This window comes from Mauremys mutica, chromosome 6 (genome assembly GCF_020497125.1).
Source record: "Mauremys mutica isolate MM-2020 ecotype Southern chromosome 6, ASM2049712v1, whole genome shotgun sequence".
In the NCBI taxonomy this organism is placed as follows: Eukaryota; Metazoa; Chordata; order Testudines; family Geoemydidae; genus Mauremys; species Mauremys mutica.
In genome coordinates, this window is record NC_059077.1 from 65,277,964 (window position 1) to 65,297,720 (window position 19,757).

The following is a 19,757-nucleotide window of genomic DNA, read 5'->3' on the forward strand; positions in this document are numbered from 1 at the left end:
TGATCTCTGGCTTGGTTAGTATCATCTGTACCGATAACACTGAAGCTGTTGAAGTCTGGTACCCAGGGCTTGCGCAGTACTGCCCTGACAGAGCATGTTGGACTGCCTAAGAATGCAATGGGCACAGACAAGGATTCATCGGTACTGACTGAGCGCAAACAATCCATAGAATCCACCTTGGGCATGGCTTCTTCGGTACAGATATCGATGTTGGTACAGTCTTCAGCATGCCAGGCACTGGCGGACAATGTGGCGGACCATGCTGTCAGACTCCTCAGTGGCCCTACTGAATACTTACCAGAACAAGAAATGGCCACAGTAGTGCTCCAGAGCAGGCATCGGCTATATAATAGAGGGAGCAATGGGAGACGCGCTCCCATGGGAGCAATGGTCCCTTGGGAGACGCGCTCCTCTTCTCATGGGACAAGGGCTTTCTTTATGCCTTTTCCCCCATTCCCTCTATTGCTGAAAGTCCTGTTGAAAGTTTAAAAAAAGAAAAAGAAAACATGATACTGATCACTCTCACCTGGCCCAGACAGACGTGGTATCCTTATCTGTCACAACTGACGCTATGTCCCCTGATGACTCCTTCCCATCACTCCTTACCTCCTCTCGCAGAGCGAGAGATGCACTTTCCACCCCAACCTGTGGATACAACAGCTCAAAGCCAGGCTCCTTCATAGTTCCAGAACACAGAAACATCATGCTCTGAAGAGGTACAGGAAGTGTTATTACACAGTAGGAAAGTAACTACCCCGTCATACTTACCCACACAAGTGGAACAGGTTCCGGATGTTGGTGCCAATCAAAAAGGGTCACCGCAGATACAGCCACTCTCCTCACAGTCCTGGACTATTTGTTGAATCTCAAGAAATCAGGAATCGTTAAGAAAGGGTTAGATAATAACACAGAAAATATTATATAGCCTCTATATAAATCCATGGTACTCCGACATCTTGAACACTGCATGCAGATGTGGTCACCCCATCTCAAAAAATAAATATTGGAATTGGAAAAGGTTCAGAAAAGGGCAACAAATTATTAGGGGTATGTGTGGGGATATATCATCCCTATGCTGCCTTGGTGGAAAGTTACAGCAGCAGGCCACAAGAACAGAGGGGTTAGATAAAGTTGTTGTGAGAAAGTAGGGAGCTAGCCAGGAGGAGGCAGGCGCCAGATGGCCTGGCTGGGATCGGTTTCAAGGTGATAAACAAGACCATAATCAGATGGATTGCATGGGAAATGGGGAACCAGTGAGCAAAGGGCCATGCATGTGAAAAGCGTGTGTATCGGACAAAGAACCAATCAGCAGCAATGTGATGTTGGTGTGTCTGACGTTTGCTAATATGGAGAAGCCTATATAATATGATGCATTGTACACAATAAATGATTCTGCTTGCAATCATATTGGTTGTTGTGCTTTATCTGGCCCGCATGAAACGCAACAGGTATGGAATGGCTTTTGTATGAGGAGAGATTAATAAGACTGGAACTTTTCAGCTTAGAAAAGACGACTAAGGAGGGGTATGATAGAGGTCTATAAAATTATAACTGGTGTGGAGAAAGTAAATAAGGAAGTGTTATTTACTCCTTCTCATAACACAAGAACTAGAGGGGTCACCAAATGAAATTAATAGGCAGGAGGTTTAAAATAAACAAAAGGAAGTATTACTTCACACAACGAACAATCAAGCTGTGGAACTCTTTGCCAGAGGATGTTGTGAAGGCCAAGACAGGGTTCAAAAAAGAACTAGATAAGTTCATGGATGATAGGTCCATCAATGGCTATTAGCCAGGATGGACAAGGGTGGTGTCCCTAACCTCTGTTTGCCAGAAGCTGGGAATGGGTGATGGGATTCATCATTTGATGCTTACCTGTTCTGTTCATTCCCTCTGGGGCACCTGGCATTGGTCACTGTGGGAAGACAGGATACTGGACTAACTGACCCAGTATGGCCGTTCTTATGGGACTCTCTATTCGCTTGTTAAAAGCACACTTAGCAGCAATAATGACCTTCCACCAGCAGGTAGAACAGTACTCATTTTTTCCCAACCAACTATAAAGAGGTTTCTCAAAGGCATAGCAAACCTCTTTTCCCAATCCAAGCTTCCTACCCCACAATGGGTCCTCAGCCTAGTGTTAAAAGGACTGACTAGACTGCCCTTTGAACTCATGGCCACTTGTTCTTTAATTCACCATTCCATGAAGACGGCATTCCTGAGATTCACCATTACCTCCGCAAGAAGGATAGGGGAGACAGCAGCCCTGATGGCACATCCCCCATTTAGAGTTCTTCCCCGACAAAGTCATGCTTAAATCACATCCAAAGTTTACCTCACCGTGACTTCTGCATTTCATGTGAACCAATTCATTTGCCTTCCAACCTTTTATCCTAAGCCTCACCAGGATAATAGGGAAGCCATCCTCCATACCCTCAATGTAAGGAGAGCCTTGGCCTTTTATTTGGACAGGACAAGAGTTTTTAGGATATCTCCGAGACACTTCCTCTCCGTCACAGACGGGTCCAAAGGCACAGTGATTTCAGCTCAAAAACTCTCTAAATGGGTCTTGAACAGTTTCAAACTTTGTTACCAGATTCAATTTAGCATCTCCATCTGCAGACCACACACATTCTTCGAGATTGGTTTCTTCATCTATCGCCTTCTCCAGCGGTATCCCTGTATTAGAAATCTGCAAAGCAGCTACCTGGGCATCAGCACATACCTTTGCAGAACACTATGCCATCCTTTGGGACTCTGTTACAAATGCCAGATTCAGTGCCACGGTACCATCATCCATAACAGACTCGACTCCAAAGCCTCAGCCTCTAGTAAGGGCTACTGCTCGGGAGTCATCTACAGTAGAGCCCCATAGGGATGCTACTAGAAGAAGTTGTTACTCACCTTGTGTAGTAATGATGGTTCTTCAAGATGTCTGTCCCTATGGGTGCTCCACGGCCCACCCTTCTCCCCTCTACTTCAGAGTTCTCATCATAACTCTGCAGTAGAGAAGGAACTGAGGAGAGTTCGCTCACATAGCGTTGATTAGCCCTGTGGCAGAGCATGAGAAGGGAGGCAATGCTGCACGGGATGAATGGACACTGCTACCAAAGTTCTTAGATCAGCAGCGCACATTTACAGTGGTGCACCCATGAGGGGGACACATCTCGAAAAAACCATCGTTACTGCACAAGGTAACTACTTCTTCCACAGTATAAAGATATATAGTACAATACACAGACTTGCTCTATAACCATTTGTAGCAGTTAAGATCAGTTGGGAGTCACTTGCTAATGGAGGTTGGGGATTTAACTCATGGATTTCTTAGGCTGAAGGCTCTTGGTTTTGGAATTCATTATACTTGGGGGTCTGCCAGGACTTGAGTGTAGCAAACTTCAGAGCATTATGCAAGACATCTTAATTTGGTTTAGTTTTTGTCCCCCCCCCCTTTTTTTTTTCTTCTGACAAAATGACATCATAGCTGCTAATATTTTTGGAGATTGCACAGTGCTTCTGTAATGTTGCCCACTATGGTCAGTTTTATATAATGAATGATTTTTCATTTTATTACTAGAAAGTTCTACAGATACTGTTAATCATAATTAATTAAACAGCCTGAAAGTAGTATAAATAGAACGGTATTTGAGGAGTTTAGGGGGTTAACTTTTATTTTTATTTGATTTTTAAGAAGTTAATTGAGGCTAGATTCTTCAACTCTCACTGACATTCCATAGTACGTAGCACAAACAGTCCCACTGACTTTAATAGGACTACTCAAGTAAATATGTGCTCATTAATATAGGGGTTGTAGAAATATGCCCGCCATTGTTAGGTGCCCACCTCATGATCTGAGGCAAGACTTCTAAGTTGTGAGTAGGAAATCAAATGCAGTGTGTCAAAGGGGCGGTAAATGGAAGCCATATTCTACTGTAGATTCGTTTTGATTATCTATTATTCTATAGAGATGGAGCCAAATAAAAAGGAGCCTTCTCAGAATATCACTAATATGATATGGTGTTTACGTATGACCAGTAACCCATTTCTTACTATACATTACCAGGAATTTCATTACTAGTATTGTACACTTCAGCAAAGGAAAAATTATGATGTCAACATATATCTGAATCTATCTAGTCTAAAAAATATTCCCCAAAAATGAAGGCTTCAGTACTTAAAATGACAACTGTGCCAATGGATTTGTTCTGCTCCCAGTCTCCTCCTTCCCTTCACCACATGCACTAGAACCACAATGGGTCTTATTAGGCTACGGAGGGAGGGGCAGGATTTGCAGCTGAATTTCCACCAACCAGGAAAACTGCCATTCTGAAGTTAGTTTTATATTTGTCAATGCCTTTGCTTTGGGTGTTACCATACCTCTAGCCTATAGGGTGCATTTATCTTGGTATTTTTGTTAAGAATTACAGCTTGTTTATTATTAAAGGGTTATGTTCTTGGCCTATGCTGGTATGGAAGACCGTATTTCTTTGAAGTTTTGTTTTTAGTTTTCATTTTATTTTATTTTCTCCTACTGTCATTTCTCCAAGCTGTTGCCTGGGAATACAATACAATTCATCAATCAAATGCAATTTTTTTCTTTTTGTCATCTGATATCTTGAGCAGTACCTTCATGATTTTTTCATATTCAGAATATCAAATCGTAATAAAATTTGCTTTGTTTTGTAATGCAGACTATTAAATAGAAAGACAAAAAAAATGTGACCCAAGAGAATTTAGAACTATGTTCAAAATGTTACTTAAAAAAATAAAAAAGTAGATAGAAAACACAAGTGTTCCTAAACATGTTAGACAGGTTTCCTTGCTTAGGTTTTATGTGCTTAAAAGTAACTGCCACTATTATCTGCTTTAAAATATTGATTTAGATTTATACCCAATTTGAACTTTGTAAAAATGTATCAAGAAAGATATAGGGAATTGGTTGGAATTTTCTGAAATTAGGTTAGCGGTCTCTCCAACACTGCTTATGAGAAAGATGATACTATTAAGGCAGGGGGGAAGGAGGGAGAGAGGGACTTCATTTCCTTTAGAAGATGAGCAGGCCAACCTATTCCCACTGCATAGATGTTTTTGTATCTGCAAAAATATAACCAGTCTCATACAGTATAAATTCAGTTTGTTGTAACTGAGCATGTCCAAAGAAAACGCATCACGTTCAGCTGTTCCATTATCTGTCTTCACGCATAGATGTATAGAGGAAATCATATGTATGATCAGAAAACTTTCTTCAGATGCGAACCATTAAGTTTTTTACATGACATATGTCAAGAAATTTCGCTGATTTATTATGAACTGTATACGTAATACCTACAGAATAAATCTATTTTGATATCATAATATCTAATTACACAGTCTGCAGCTCCAAGAGACTCTTGAGAGGGTGCTTCACATGTCTGCAACTCCTGCTCTTCCCGCTCCCTGCTACAGCCCAGAACATCCAACAGGGTATTTTGTAATAAGTATACAGTGGTCAAACTTAGAAAGTTTCTACTGATTTGAGAGATTTCCTTTACTTAAAATTCAGAATACTAGTATAACCAGAAATGTGTCTCAAATTGGTACAAATGTTTAAGAGTACTCACTATGTAGTACAAAACTAAACTACTTTTAAAAAGCTTTGGATTTTCTGATTTTTTTATGTGTTCATGTTACAATCTTATGGTCTGGGACATCCATGTCCCAGTTCTAGATCTCTGAGGAAACCAGGCAAGTGATACATATCTCACTATCCTTGGCAAACAGAGCTGGATTTTCACAGGTCTCCCTAGTTCAGACAAATGGTTAGTGTTCAAATAGCTGTTGGCTTCATGTATGGGGTAAGACTCGTGCATATGGTGTTGTTTCAAAATGCAGCTGTCAATAAGAAATCGTTTTTAAAGAAGGAAGCACAAAAAGAAGTCAGTCAAATCCTCCAGATCCCCTTCTTCCTCCAGCTTTATCACTAGGAAGGAGAGCCTACAGAGTCTGACAACATAGAGCAATCTGAAAAATAATTTTTTCTACCCTGGACAAGTTGGAAAAAGTATGCAGAAGAGTCACAGCCATGACTGGAAACCAGTGTGGAAAAAGAAGATAAAAAACAAAACAAAGAAAACACATGAAGGCTCCATACTCACAACAGCAACATCCAGAAAAGGGTACAAACAAAATGCAGAAGCATATCTTTGTACATCTCACCAGCCCAGAGAGCCACAAACTGCTAGAAGAATGTGAGGGATCCTCCAGAGAAGAGAGGCAATAACTTTTATGTTCTCTCCTCAGGTTTCTTGCCCTTTTCCTTGCTTTTTCCTCTCCTCTTTGTGTCTTCAGGCCAGGGCCGTAGCAACAAAGAACGTGGCCCCCTCCGAACATATGTCCGGGGCCCCTTACAATGCAGAAACTGGAATGCGGTATTTATTTTATACAATATACAGGGTTCATATTATGTATACATAGGCCTACAGTGTACATGTATTCCGTATTTACGCAAAGCGCTTCTTTTGAGCCTTGTTCTCCGCAAATTGGTTAATCAATGCGTCGTAGTCCAGAGATCTGGCAATCTTGTTTTCGACTGAGATAACTGCAAGCGCAGAAAGCCTGTCATCTGTCATGGTTGAGCGCAGGATATTCTTGATCAGTTTCATTCTGCTGAAGCTCCTTTCAGCACCGGCGACAGTAACTGGTGTGGTCAGAAGAATTCTGATGCAAATGCAAAGATTCGGATATATCTCCTGAAAGCTGTTCTTGTATATGTACGTTAAAAAATTGTTTGCTGTGACAAGTCCTCTCTCTTTGTCGATGACATAAATAAAACGATTCAATTCCATTATGAGTTCGTTGGCATCAATGTCTCCCATTTTTCTTTCAAAATTTTTGCTGTGATTCTCCAGTTCATTTTCTCTGTGACACTGCATCAGGCTGTTAGCGTTGTACAGAAATCCAAACAACTTATACCACTCCACGAGTTGGTCAAATCGCGACGAAACAGAAGATATGGCCTGATCAGTGAGAAAGTATATCGTACCACGTGTACACAGTCAGAACAAAAGGCCACGTAGTAACATGGTCTAAAAGCGCACCGGCTTCTGTTGCTGTATTGCCATCTTTCTTTTCGAGCGCATATTCTCGCAAAGATGACAAAGCATTGCACAATTCTTCAAGGTGATAACGCAATGGCTTCACAGCATCAATTCTCGACTCCCAACGAGTGTCCGATAACCCTTTAACAGATATTGGCATATGTTCTTGAAGTATATCCCAACGTGAAGGTGACAAAGAAAAGATAACGTATATTCTGTTAATCAGACTGAAAAAGTCAACGGCATATTTTGATGACTTTGAGATCACAAGATTCCAAGTGTGAGCTCCACATGGTACATACAAGGCACGGTCATTTATTTCTAGCATGCGGGCTTGAACTCCTTTATTCTTTCCTCTCGTATTTGTGCCGTTATCATAAGCTTGGCCTCTCATGTCAGCAATGTCTGTTCCTAAGTTGTTTGCCTTTTCAAGAAAAGCTTCCAATAAGCCCTCGCCAGTTGTATCATGAACATTAAGAAAACCAACAAACGCTTCATGAATATTGACACCATCTTCACCGTTGCATTCAACAAAGCGTAACACCACAGACATCTGTTCTTCATGTGACACGTCGGGAGTACAGTCCAATATAACTGAATAATATTTTGCTTTTTTAAGCTGCGCTATGTTGGCCTCTTGAATGTTACTGGCAACAAGTTGAATCAGCTCGTTTTGGATCTGTGGACTGAGGTACTGAACATGTGTCTCTGCCTTCTTAATCCTCTGCAAAAGTTCGCTGAGGACAGTATCCTACTTTGCAAGCAATTCAAACTGTCCCAAAAAGTTGCCATTCGAAGGATCGCCGAGCTTTTCATTACTTCCTCGAAATGCCAAGTTTCTTTCGGACAAGAAAATAATGACATCAACCATGCGTTTGACAACATTTCTTCAGAAATCTCTTTCTTTCAGAAAAGCCTGCAATTCGAGTTGGTCAATAGATGTACGGTTTACTATGCCTGACCGAAGGTCAAACCATTTCACCATACAGTCTTGATGACCTTTGCCTGTTTCATGCTGCTGAAGACTTTTTGACAGTGCTTTCCAACAGACGTTCCATGACGTAGCGGTCTGTCGCCAGTGCCAAATAATTTACAACAAAAACAAAAAATGGCATCTTTCTGAACTGAGTACATTAACCATGAACGTCTTATTTTCTCGCCGTTTGCCATGGTTCGATAGAAATGAGTACTTGTGACCCTCCGTCTTTCCTCGTTAAATGGAAATTCGTAACTTTCATTCTGCTGCGGTGGGCCACGTGCAACAATGTCACACACTTGCCTGTCCGATATTATAGACGGCCAATCTCCTGGATCATCAGTCAGTGGTTCAGATTCAGATACTTCTTTCCCGGCAGCAGCTGGAATATCTGTCACAGTTTGTTTGGTAGAACAACAGGCTTCACCTTCGACCTCACTTGAAGCACTTCTGGATATGATTCGTCGCTGCTAGCGCTGTCCGTTTCATGTGCCTGTACCTGTACGTTGGATTGCAGCGCAAAATACGTTGACAACTTTGGAATTTTCTCAAGTTCCTTCTCGGCATCTTTTGCTGCCTTTCGTTTACTAGCTCCGTTCTTATACGTTCTCTTAGACATCACAAAGCACGCTTCTGCGTTGGAAACGATAAAAAATTAAACAACTAAATTAATAACATTTATCCGCCGACCGCCATTATGAACGCAAATACACATTCTTTGAATGGGTCCAACTAAAATTCGAAACTGACCGACAGACAACTGATGTAGCCAATAGCATTATGATGTATCATAATGACTTCACGGTTTTGTCAATAAAATCGACATGGATTGTGCAATAGTGTCAATAAATGTCACTTACCTAGTTATACCTTACATTTTTTTTGCCACTTTTAGGGGCCCCCTTCCTTGCGGGGCCCCCTCCGGTCCTGTTCAGTACCTCAGTCCACAGATCCAAAACTGGAGGGAGGAGTCTGGTTGAAGTTTATACAATCGGAAACAGTGTCAGGACTCCGTGTTTCCCAGTTGGTGGCACCATAACACTGTCAGTTCTGTAATCCACAGTTGTGGAAGATTGTCCCTGGGGCAGAAAGCCCCAATAGCATAAACTTGCAGGAGTTGAGAGCAGTGAGACTAATGCTGCTGGAATTAGAAATTTATCTCTAAAACAAGCACCTCTTAGGTTAGTTGGAAAACCACAATATCTTACATTACAAGGAGGGAAAATGTCTTATCAAAATAAAGATATGGAGTTTCTATTCTGCACAGACCTTCCTCTAGCAAACTTTAATCCAGTGTACAGAGTTAAGAATTTCTGCACTTTTGAAAGTAGGTGTCAGGTGGATGGAAAAGTCCTAGCATAGCCTCAAAACCTCTGTTACCAGTTTATACTATCTCAGGAATCTGAAGAAGTCAACATATTGACTTACATTGAAAGGAATGGATGGAAAGTTTGATCAGTTTCAGAAGAGAAAACATCAGGTAAGACAGTTGTAATTTTTTATATTGTAGGCTCTCGTGCTACTGCTATCACAGAAAGCCACTTTTAAACAATTACTGTCTTAGCAGTACACTCAGAAATGCTGTGTTAATCACAAAGTGTATTTCAGCTGCATTTCAGTGTTCTTATTGTACACTATGATTTGTCTTTCTCACTATGCAAACTTTGTGCAAAATAGTGGGGAGAGGGGTTATTGCAGTTACACCTCTTAAATTAATTACATTCAGCTGGAGTGCAATTACAAAACTAAATCAGTTAAAAATGCACATTCTGTGCACTAGTTTGGGGAAAAAGCAGTATGAATGTGCTAAGAAATTTTAAAAAGACTGAATTCATAAACCAGTATCTGTAGAATGTGAGGATTTTTTTGATTGTGCCCTTATGCCAACTCAGCAGGCTTTTTCTTCTCTTTCAACTGATGGAGACAAGAAAAAAAGCCACAACTGTGATGATGTTATTCTATACATGGGGTTTATTGGCTGTGGGCTCTAGGAGGTTCTTGTAAAGTGGTGTGCAGCAGCTGAGGGAAAATAAAGGCTAGCTTACAACAAATATTGCAGACTGCATAGCAATAGTCATACATTCCAAGGCCAGAAGGGACCACTGTGATCATCTAGTCCAGTAGTTATCAACCTGTAGTCTGTGGACTATGTCTAAAGGGTCCGTGAAAGACTTAGACTGAAAACTGACTGAGCAGAATTCAACTATATGGATACAGACAATAGATTTCCAAAGGGGTCTGCACCTCCATTTGAAATTTTTTAGGGATCTTCAAATGAAAAAAGGTTGAGAACCACTGACCTATAGAGCCCTGTGTGGATACAAAATTTATATCTGCAGATGCGGATATCCACAAAGTTGCAAGGCTTTACCAGGACCTGCAGTGGCAAAAGCAGCAGATGTCGGGCCACCACTCACAGGATCCAGTTCCTCTGGTGTGGCTGTACCACCCCAGCTCTGTCCACTGGGGCAGGCAAGAGGCTCACTGGCAGTTTTCCCTGGTGATGCTAGTCTGTGCAAGCGGCTCCCACACTGCCAGACAGGAGAGAGACACTGTGGTGTGGAAGGGACTCGTGTCTGGGAGTGTGTGAGCTGCTTTCACACACTAGCTTCACCAGGGACAGCTGCCGGTGAGCATGGTGCCCGCCCCAGTGGACAGGAATGGGGCGGTACAGCCAGGCCAGGGGAACTGCCCAGGCTGCTGGCTCCTGTGAGCGGTGGCCTGATATGCTACAGCTTTCACCACTGCTGTTCCTGGTAGAGCCCTGCAGCTCCGCAGATATCCGTTTTATATCCATGGATATAAATTTTGTATACGTTCAGAGGTCTACTGATCTAGTCCAATTTACTGTATAACAGAGGCCATAGAACTTCCCCAAAATAATTCCTAGAGCAAATCTTTTAGAAAAACATCCGCTCGTGCTCTAAAAATTGTTCCAATGGTTGATTATCCTCACCATTAAAGATTTACACCTTATTAGCAGTCTAAACTTGTTTAGCTTCAAGTTCTAGTCATTGGATCATGTTATAATTTTTCCTGCTAGATTGAATATTCCATTACTAAATATTTGTTGCACATGTAGATACATGCAAACTATAATCAAGTCACCCCGTAACCTTCTCTTTGTTAAGCTAAGTAGATTGAGCTCCTGGACTCTGTCACTATAAAACATGTTTTCTTATCCTTTATTCATTCTTGTAGTTCTTCTCTGAACCCTCTCCAGTTTATCAAATGTGAGAAAATGATCCGTTTTAAGTTTACATTTTAATATCTGTCCTATCTAATAGGAGTTTCATGCTCTGAAATGCATTGTTTCTTTGTGTTTCTTGTGTAGGTTCTCTGGTGATGTCAGGTTCTGAAGTCCAGATGGCATAGTCACTGGCTGCTGTGCATTAAGCAGAGATCCTATAGGTCTCTGCTCCCGTTTTGACTTTTACGTGTCATCATCTGTTTGCACTGAATCTGGTGTATTTAATACCCCTATGGAAACAAGATCAGGCCTCATTCGGGTCCCCGGGCAAAAAGAGTTTAGAACAAAGGGAAAGCCATTAGTGAAAGATAGAACCTTACTTGTAGCTTAATGTTGCCAGGGCTTTTCTAGTGGTTGTCTTTAGAAAATCTGCTGTAAGTGTAAAATTAAGGCTTTATATGAATTTATTTGTGGTAAACTCATCAGAATGCATATGTTACCTGCAGTTTTTTCCCCTCTGATATGAGAAGCAGTCATTTAGCCACTGCTAATCCCCACGACTCATTTATCAGAAGAAGACACTTTATCGTGTCATTACCTGAGCTGCTTGAAATGAGCTGATCATCCCAAGCCCTGGCAAGCATGTAAGCAAAATTAAGTACTGTATCCATGGTAATGCAGTGAGCATTTTTTTAAAGTAGCCATTTAATTCATTCATATAGAATTGACCTGTTGTATTATCAGATTGTAACTTAAAATGACGTGCAGTATTCTGTAGACATGAGACTGGTAAAAGGAGTGAAATGTTTTATTTGTGAGTAACTGGGCACGTGGTGAACAAGTGTGAGTTACATTGTTTTATAAGTTCCCCATCTGCCTCATGATTAGTCTCATGATTATTTAACTTTCACCTCTTCTTTTTGGTGATATTCTGTTTTTATGCAGCTATAGTGCAAACTATGGACACACTGCGGAATATTGTTGTAAAAGGAATAACTGTTTATTTTAACTAGCAAATAGAATAGGCATTGCCTACTGGCTGAATTGCAGTAGTACCTTAGTTTCCATAGTGGGTATACATTGTAGATCACTGGGTCTCAAACTTTTTTTACTGGTGACCCCTTTCACATAGCAAGCCTTTGAGTGCAACCCCTCCTTATAAATTAAAAACACTTTTTTATATATTTAACACTATTATAAATGCTGAAGGCCAAGTGGGGTTGGGGTGGAGGTTGATAGCTCGTGACCCACCATGTAATAACCTCACAACCCACTGAGGGGTTGTGACCCCCAGTTTGAGAACCTCGCTGTAGATAATATTTACTTATTGGTAAGGATACAATTCTGTCATGGAGGTCATGGATTCGGTGACTTTCCAGGACCTCCATGACTGTGTCTGGGACAGGGCTGAAGCAGGTCAACCCCAGGGCTACTGGAGAAGTTGCCGCCGGAATAGCTGACTGTTGGCCAGTCTCGGGGCTGATGGAACAGCAGCCAGGCGGGCAGCCACCGGAACAGCTGACAGGCAGTCAGTCCTGGGGCCACCAGAACAGTGGCCGGGGCACAGTGACCAGAACATCTTTACTGGTGGTCAGTCGGAACAGATGACTGGCAGCCAGACCCAGGGCTGCGGGAGCAGCAGTTCCCGAGCTACCAGAGCAGCAACTGGGGTTGGGTCATCTCCCTAGGGCTGGAGCAGCTGCGGTCAGCCTTTTCCACACAAGCAGTGGTGAGGCTGGAGCCATTTCAAGCCCCAGCAGCACTGTTTGTTTGGCCACCCTTACCCCCAGGGTATTTTTCGTAAAAGTCAGAAATAGGTCATGGGTTTCTGTGATTTTTTGTTTTTTGCCTGCAACCTGTTCCTGGCTTTTACTAAAAATACCTGTGACACAATCTTAACCTTACTTATTGGTTTTACATTTTGTTGACCATTTAGAAAACGCTTTCGAGAAAAAGCTGAAGTTGCATAATTGTTTATGTATTTATTCAGTTATTTCAGATTTTAACTTCTACAGTTCCAAAGCCCTGAGACAATTTCAAAAAACCCCAATAGACCTGTTATCTCAAGATCCAATACTTTGATATAATACAATTTAATTTAAATTCCTCCAAAGAATCCCACGTATTCTGCTACCCAACCCAACCTATCATCCCTGTTTAAAGGGTCAGGGAGAAAAGATGGACCATGACAAATTTTGGGGGGTATTACTGACATTTGTGTGGGGATGCTATCATTGCTGAAGTTAGGATTGCCTCACACTTTTGTTTACAAGCCTCTTATTTTAGTTGGTATTTTACTTTGCCAAATTTTAACAGGTTGGGCTGAAATTTACCATGCTTGCTTTCTGTCTTAAATTGAATTCTTTTGAAAAAATTCAGCAATAGCCAAACGATTCATATTGCTTAGATGGAAGAGCAAACTGCCTCCGGGATAGAAAGTTGGTTCAGTGACTTGGCTGACCTAGCAGCTAAAGAGAGGGGTAATGTTTAAGGGAAGAAGGACTTCAGACAAATTTGAAAAAAATTGATCTAAGTTTTTGGAAACCTTTGATTAATTCCTGACAGACGGAAACTGAGGTGTGACTCTGCTATTCCCTTTTTCTTTCTTTTTTCTTTCCATTCTTTCCCTTTCCTTTACTTTTTTTGTACTTTTGTCCTTTTGGTTCTCCCTGTTTTTGGGGAAGAACCAAAACATTCAATATAATAAGAAAGAAAAGATTAATCAGAACAGCTTAGTTGTTTTCCGGAGTGCAGATAAGGAAAAATCTTTGAAGCACTGTAGTGCCTCTGCTTTGTGGTGCAAGAATTTGAAATTTGACAGTAGTTCTGGGAATAGGGAAGTGCCTTGTGAGCCTCATGAAAATCCACTCAGATTTAGCCAGTTTTTAACCATCTACACTTTTCTATTAGCTTGTGATCTGTTAGAGTTTTTTATTGGCTCGGTTAACACTCCATCTGCACTGAGTATTCTCCTTGGCCCAACAGAGACTGAGCTGCAAAAAGAACAAGTGCAGTTGCCATTCTCATTCTGGCTTATGGAAGGAGCCAAGGAGGGACCATGAATTCTAGTTCCAGCTCTTGCACTGACTAGAATTCAGATTTTTGTGCACTTCAGATTATTTCTTATTGAGCAAGGCCTAACCTTCGGAGGCAATCATTATCACTCCATCCATTTAACAGACAGGATAACTGAAAGTTTGCACAAGAATGAGAACCCCTCTTCTAACCGTGTCAGATGTAAGCGACAACCACAACTGCGCAGCTCTTCATAATAAATGTGCCAAATCTGTGTGCTTGGTTGCTCTTTCTGTAACTGCTAGACCCCTATAAACAGTGGTCTGTGATGGGATGTTAGATGGGGTGGGGATCTGAGTTACTACAGATAATTTTTTCCTGGGTGCTGGCTGGTGAGTCTTGCCTACATGCTCAGGTTTAACTGATCGCCATATTTGGGGTCAGGAAGGAATTTTCCTCCAGGGCAGATTGGCAGAGGCCCTGGAGGTTTTTCGCCTTCCTCTGCAGCATGGGGCACTGGTCACTTACTGGAGGATTCTCTGCAGCTTGAGGTCTTCAAACCACGATTTGAGGACTTCAATAACTCAGACATAGGTTAGGGGTTTGTTACAGGAGTGGGTGGGTGAGATTCTGTGGCCTGCATTGTGCAGGAGGTCAGACTAGATGATCATAATGGTCCCTTCTGACCTTAAAGTCTATGAGTCTGTAATACCAGAACCAGTAAAAGAACCCAGGAGTCCTGACTCCTGATTATAGGTAACGAGTGGCTAGGGCTAAGTGGTACAGAGGTAGGGTGACCAGATGTCCCCATTTTATAGGGACAGTCCAGATTTTGGGGCCTTTTTCGTATATAGGCACCTATTACCCTCCACCCCCGTCCCGATTTTTTACACTTGCTATCTGGTCAGCCTATACAGAGGGCTCAGACCTCCACCCCCCAGCAAGTTTATCTACCTGCCAGTTCAGCAGTTGCTGGGCTGCCCCCATCCCTTGGTGCCCACGTTCACCTTTGCAGGCAAAGGCAAAGCCTTGGCATGTGTCATGCAATGCTGTGGTGAGCTCTTTGAGTCTCTTCCTAGTGACAAGAGGCAACAGTATGGAGCAGGATGCGGAGCCCAGGGAAGCACCAAGAGACAGAATGGAGCCACAACTGCCTGGGCTCTCTCCCCATCCTTCAGACCCAGCACTGTGGGGCTGGGTAGGTTCACTCTCCAACCTCAGGGCCTCGCTCAAACCCAGAGGACAGGAGCAGCGCCACTGCTGCTCAAAGTGAGTGCAGAACTCGGCAGACTTATTTTTAAATCCTGGACAGGAGCTGCCACTGCTCGGGGTGGATGTGGGGCCAGGCAGACTCAGTCCGCAACCTCTGTGAGACAGGAGCCATTGCTATCTGGGGTTAATGTGGGACTGTCTTGGTCTCCAAACCCTCTCTCCCTCAGATCTCCACTCCATGCTGGGCCGGGATAGAGCCGGACCCAGCCTCTCCAAGCAATATTTTTACCCTCCGCCTGTGATCTTGATGTTTCACTGTTGTCTAGTAAATAGTTGTGTATGCTGCTAGCAAAGTGTGCATCACATACTTCTCTAGTGGTTGGTCGATATAGACGATAATAGCCTACTTCTGCTCATAGGTGCAGTTTGGCTTTAATATTTGGGGTCATGGGGCTTACTATTATTAATAATAGGTATAGTCCTAACTTCTGGATTTACTGATTGTTAGTGATACTTAAATTACAGTATACTTAATGAGTGAGTTAGGAGTGGAGATGGCGCTCCCTCCCTGAGCCCTGCTGTGTGGGGCTGGCCCGAGCCACCTGGCATTGCTGCTTGCTCCCCCGAATGTTCCTCTGCACCCCCCTAGGTGGGCACACCCCACAGTTTGAAAACATCTGATAAATAGTTTTGGTGGGGGGGGGGGTACAGTACCTTCTATATTCTCCCACCACCCCCCCAAATCTCAATCCATGCTTCTGCTATCCTTTACTCCTTTAGCTCAAGTGATGGAGCTCTGTGTTGAGATTTAAAGTTCCTAGATTCAGACCCTGCTGATGTGCTGATTAGTATGGTTCTATATGTTGGAATTTCTGTTTTTCCAGTTTTCTTTTAAAAGACTTGGGGTTTTTTGGTATGAAGTTTCCTACCTTAAAAAAAATATAAAAGTTGAAAAGACAAGCACTCAGGAAATGCCAGCATTAAAACAGTCCATGTTACCTTAATTGGGTCCCCTTCTGCATATGCATTATAATACGGTCTTTAGTTACATTACAGCATACTACTTGTTCTACAGCAGGGGGTACGCAGAGATCTTCCAGGGGGGTACATCAGCTCATTTAAATATTTGCCTAGTTTTACAACAGGCTACATAAAAAGCAATAGCAAACTAAAAATTCATACAGACAATTACTTGATTATACTGCTCTCTATATACTATGAAATATAAGTACAATATTTATATTCCAGTTGATTTATTTTATAATTATATGGTAAAAATGAGAAAGTCAGCAATTTTTCAGCAATAACACTTGTGTATTTTTATGTCTGATTTTGTAAGCAAGTAATTTTTAAGTGAGGTGAAACTTGAGGTACACAAGACAAATCAGACGCCTGATCTGGAAAGGCTGAGAGCCACTTTTCTGCAGGACTCATACTTTATTCAGTGTACTGGATGGACACTCTCCACCCATTTCCCACATCCTCCTCCCCGATTTGTCACTTTTTCTTCCCGTTTTTGGTATCTATTCCACACCTTTGTTCTGTGTGCACCTCAGGCTGCACTAAGTGCTGTACAGAGCAGAAAGGGATAATAAAGGAAGGTAAAAATTGAGTTAGATACATACAAAAAAGCTACTTGCAGAGTTTGGTGTTCTATTCTTTTTAAAAAAAATTGTCCTATTCAAAAATTACCTACCCTACGGCAACTAAAGAAATAGGTGAGACCTGACTGTACTATTACAGAATTTTAGATCTGTTGCATGGTTGACGGTAATTTTATTTTAAAATAATTACTCAAAACTTCTGTATTTAATATTATACAATTTGGGCTAGATCCTCAGCTGATGTAAATTGGCATAACTCTGACATTTGTGCAGCTATGCTAGTTTATATCAGTTTATATTTAACCAAAACAGAAAAAGTACATCAGATTATAAATACTCAGAAATCTGTGTTGTGTAGTTTATTTTTGTTGCTGATATTCTTTTTTCCCTCCCAACCTAGGATAAGAAGGATAAGGTGTCCAGGTTTGATACTATTCGTCACTCCATCGCTGGAATGATAAGATCTCCAAAATCCATGCTGGGCTCTTCATCAGTAAGTAGTATTGACAATGGAGTGTTACATTGTCCTGCTTTTGCAACTCAGATAGGATTCTTTTTAACAGTACAACACACTTCAACCTACATGGAAAATATTATATTAAAATAGCATTAGAAAATCCTAAATTCTGACTGGTGAGTAGACATGATAATACCATGAAATAACAGTATGAGGCAGAACTATTTTTATTTAGTGCACTCTAGCAAAATATGTATCAAATATCTCTTCCATTGCTCCAGGGTCATTGTCATACCAGAAAAAGTTCATTTTTGTAAAGCATTAATTTATTGACTGATTGACAGTGACTGATTGTGGTGTTTCTTGGTGAATCTGGTGGTATAGTGCATCCCTTACATGCCACCTCAATGCATTTACACCCCTTACTAAAAACAGTTCTTAGGGATATTGATGCATGAAGGAGCTCTTTGACTTATGCGCTGATTTTTGAGGCACTCTTTGGGACATGTGGTGTTCTAGTGCCTGATCCACAGTCCCTTTAAGCCAATGGGTGTCTTTGCATTTATTTAAATAGGCTTTGAAGCAGGCCCCTAAGCAACAAAGGAAGTCTTTTGAGATCCGGATGCATTAAGACAGTTTAAAAAAATAAAAATAAGAGGAGGAAAAGAAAAACAAGTTGTGTGATGCTTGCTGGTCTATTTTGAAGCATACACTAAAAAACTTAGAGAAAATGCTGAATTACATACATTTCACTTAGATGTCTAACTTTATTTTAAAAACATTTCCCTTCCAAAACTTAGCTGAGCGCTCACATCTGGCGAAGGGCAAGTTATTGCTCCAAAAACTCAAAGAAGGCCCAAACAAACCTCACTAGAACTTCCAAAAAAATGCATCTTTTGGGTAAGGTCCGTCACCTGAAGTTTCAGCCCAAAAGGAAACTTCTTGAGAAAGAGAGGTGTGGTATAAATGGGCCTTCTCAATAGTCAGTATTGCATCACTACCAAGCAACCATGTAAGATGTAGTTTAGCTAAAAATAATTGAAATAGATGTGTGGGAGAGGTGACATAATGTCTATATGTATTTGAAGAGTATAAATCGTAATAAAGAGGAGGAATTATGTAGGGTGGTCCAAATAATGCTATAAATAGCAGTAATGAGATGCTTAATATTTTAGGCTCAATAGTGGAAAAAACTCCTTGAGAGTGAGGGCTAGTCTACACTAGAAGCGGCACAGCCGCACTGCTGTAGTACGTCTGGTGAAGATGCTTTATGCTGGCGGGACACAGCTTTTCTGCCACCATAGCATTGGCCACACCAGCGCTTAGGTCGGTGTAAGTTACGTCGCTCAGGGGGGTGTCTTATTCACACCACTGGGTGACATAAATTATGCCAACATAATCTGTAATGTAGACAAGTTGCATTGCTTGAACATCTAAAGCTGTACTGGATCAGCACTGCACTTAAAGGGAACAAATCTTTACAAAAAAGAGATGAAGTATGTACATTGTATGATTAATCATGTTTTTAAGATATAGAGCTGTTGAAATTGGTATAACAATACAATATTTTTCATATGTTCATAATTACAGTAAGATACTCTGGAAAATCTGTGTTGCCCTCCAGCCTTTCTATAGATATTCCACTGCCTTTGCCTGATTCGTATCAGTATAATTCAATACAACTTTATTTTTTATGGCATGATCCATAAAAAGTGTATCCCAAACCATTTTAGAGAATGAAATAATAAATAAAAAGAAAGAGAGAAACTAAGATTGTAAATGCATTTTGAAGTGAAATTGAGAGTGAAACCTGTCTCCATTGAAGTTAATGGCAAAACTTCTGTTGGTTTCAGTGGAATCAGGATTTAACAAGAGAATCTATGGACTTGAGTCTGATCTTTATCAGTGTAAATCAGGAGTAACTACACTTATGTCAGTTGAATTATGTTGGTGTAAGTAAGATCAGAATGAGGCCCATGGAGGCTGGGAGGTACCGGAAGTCAGTTCCAAATGGCTGGAGCTGCAGAGAAGGCTCTTGTGCCAATTAGTCACAATATTGTGTGAATGGACAGAGAAGAGGATGCTTGGTGAGTGAGTGAGGAGGGAGAGGAGTAGAGAAGGGCAGGTCTATGAAGAACCGTAACAAAATTCCAGAGAAGGGCAATATCCTAGTATATGTTCTGTATCTAATTACATAAGTGACCTACTAAATTAGAACATATCACCCATT

The 19,757-nt window shown here is 41.4% G+C and overlaps 1 protein-coding gene across 5 annotated transcripts in view; it reads left to right on the forward strand.

Annotated features, from left to right (window-relative positions):
* The window catches only part of FER (FER tyrosine kinase), a 392,406-nt gene that overhangs the window by 129,610 nt on the left and 243,039 nt on the right, over nt 1-19,757 (forward strand). For all 5 annotated transcript variants that reach the window (XM_045020435.1, XM_045020437.1, XM_045020436.1 and 2 more), the window contains one exon: nt 17,471-17,563. In XM_045020435.1, coding sequence (XP_044876370.1) covers nt 17,471-17,563 — 93 coding nt within the window. The remainder of the gene's footprint in view (nt 1-17,470; nt 17,564-19,757) is intronic.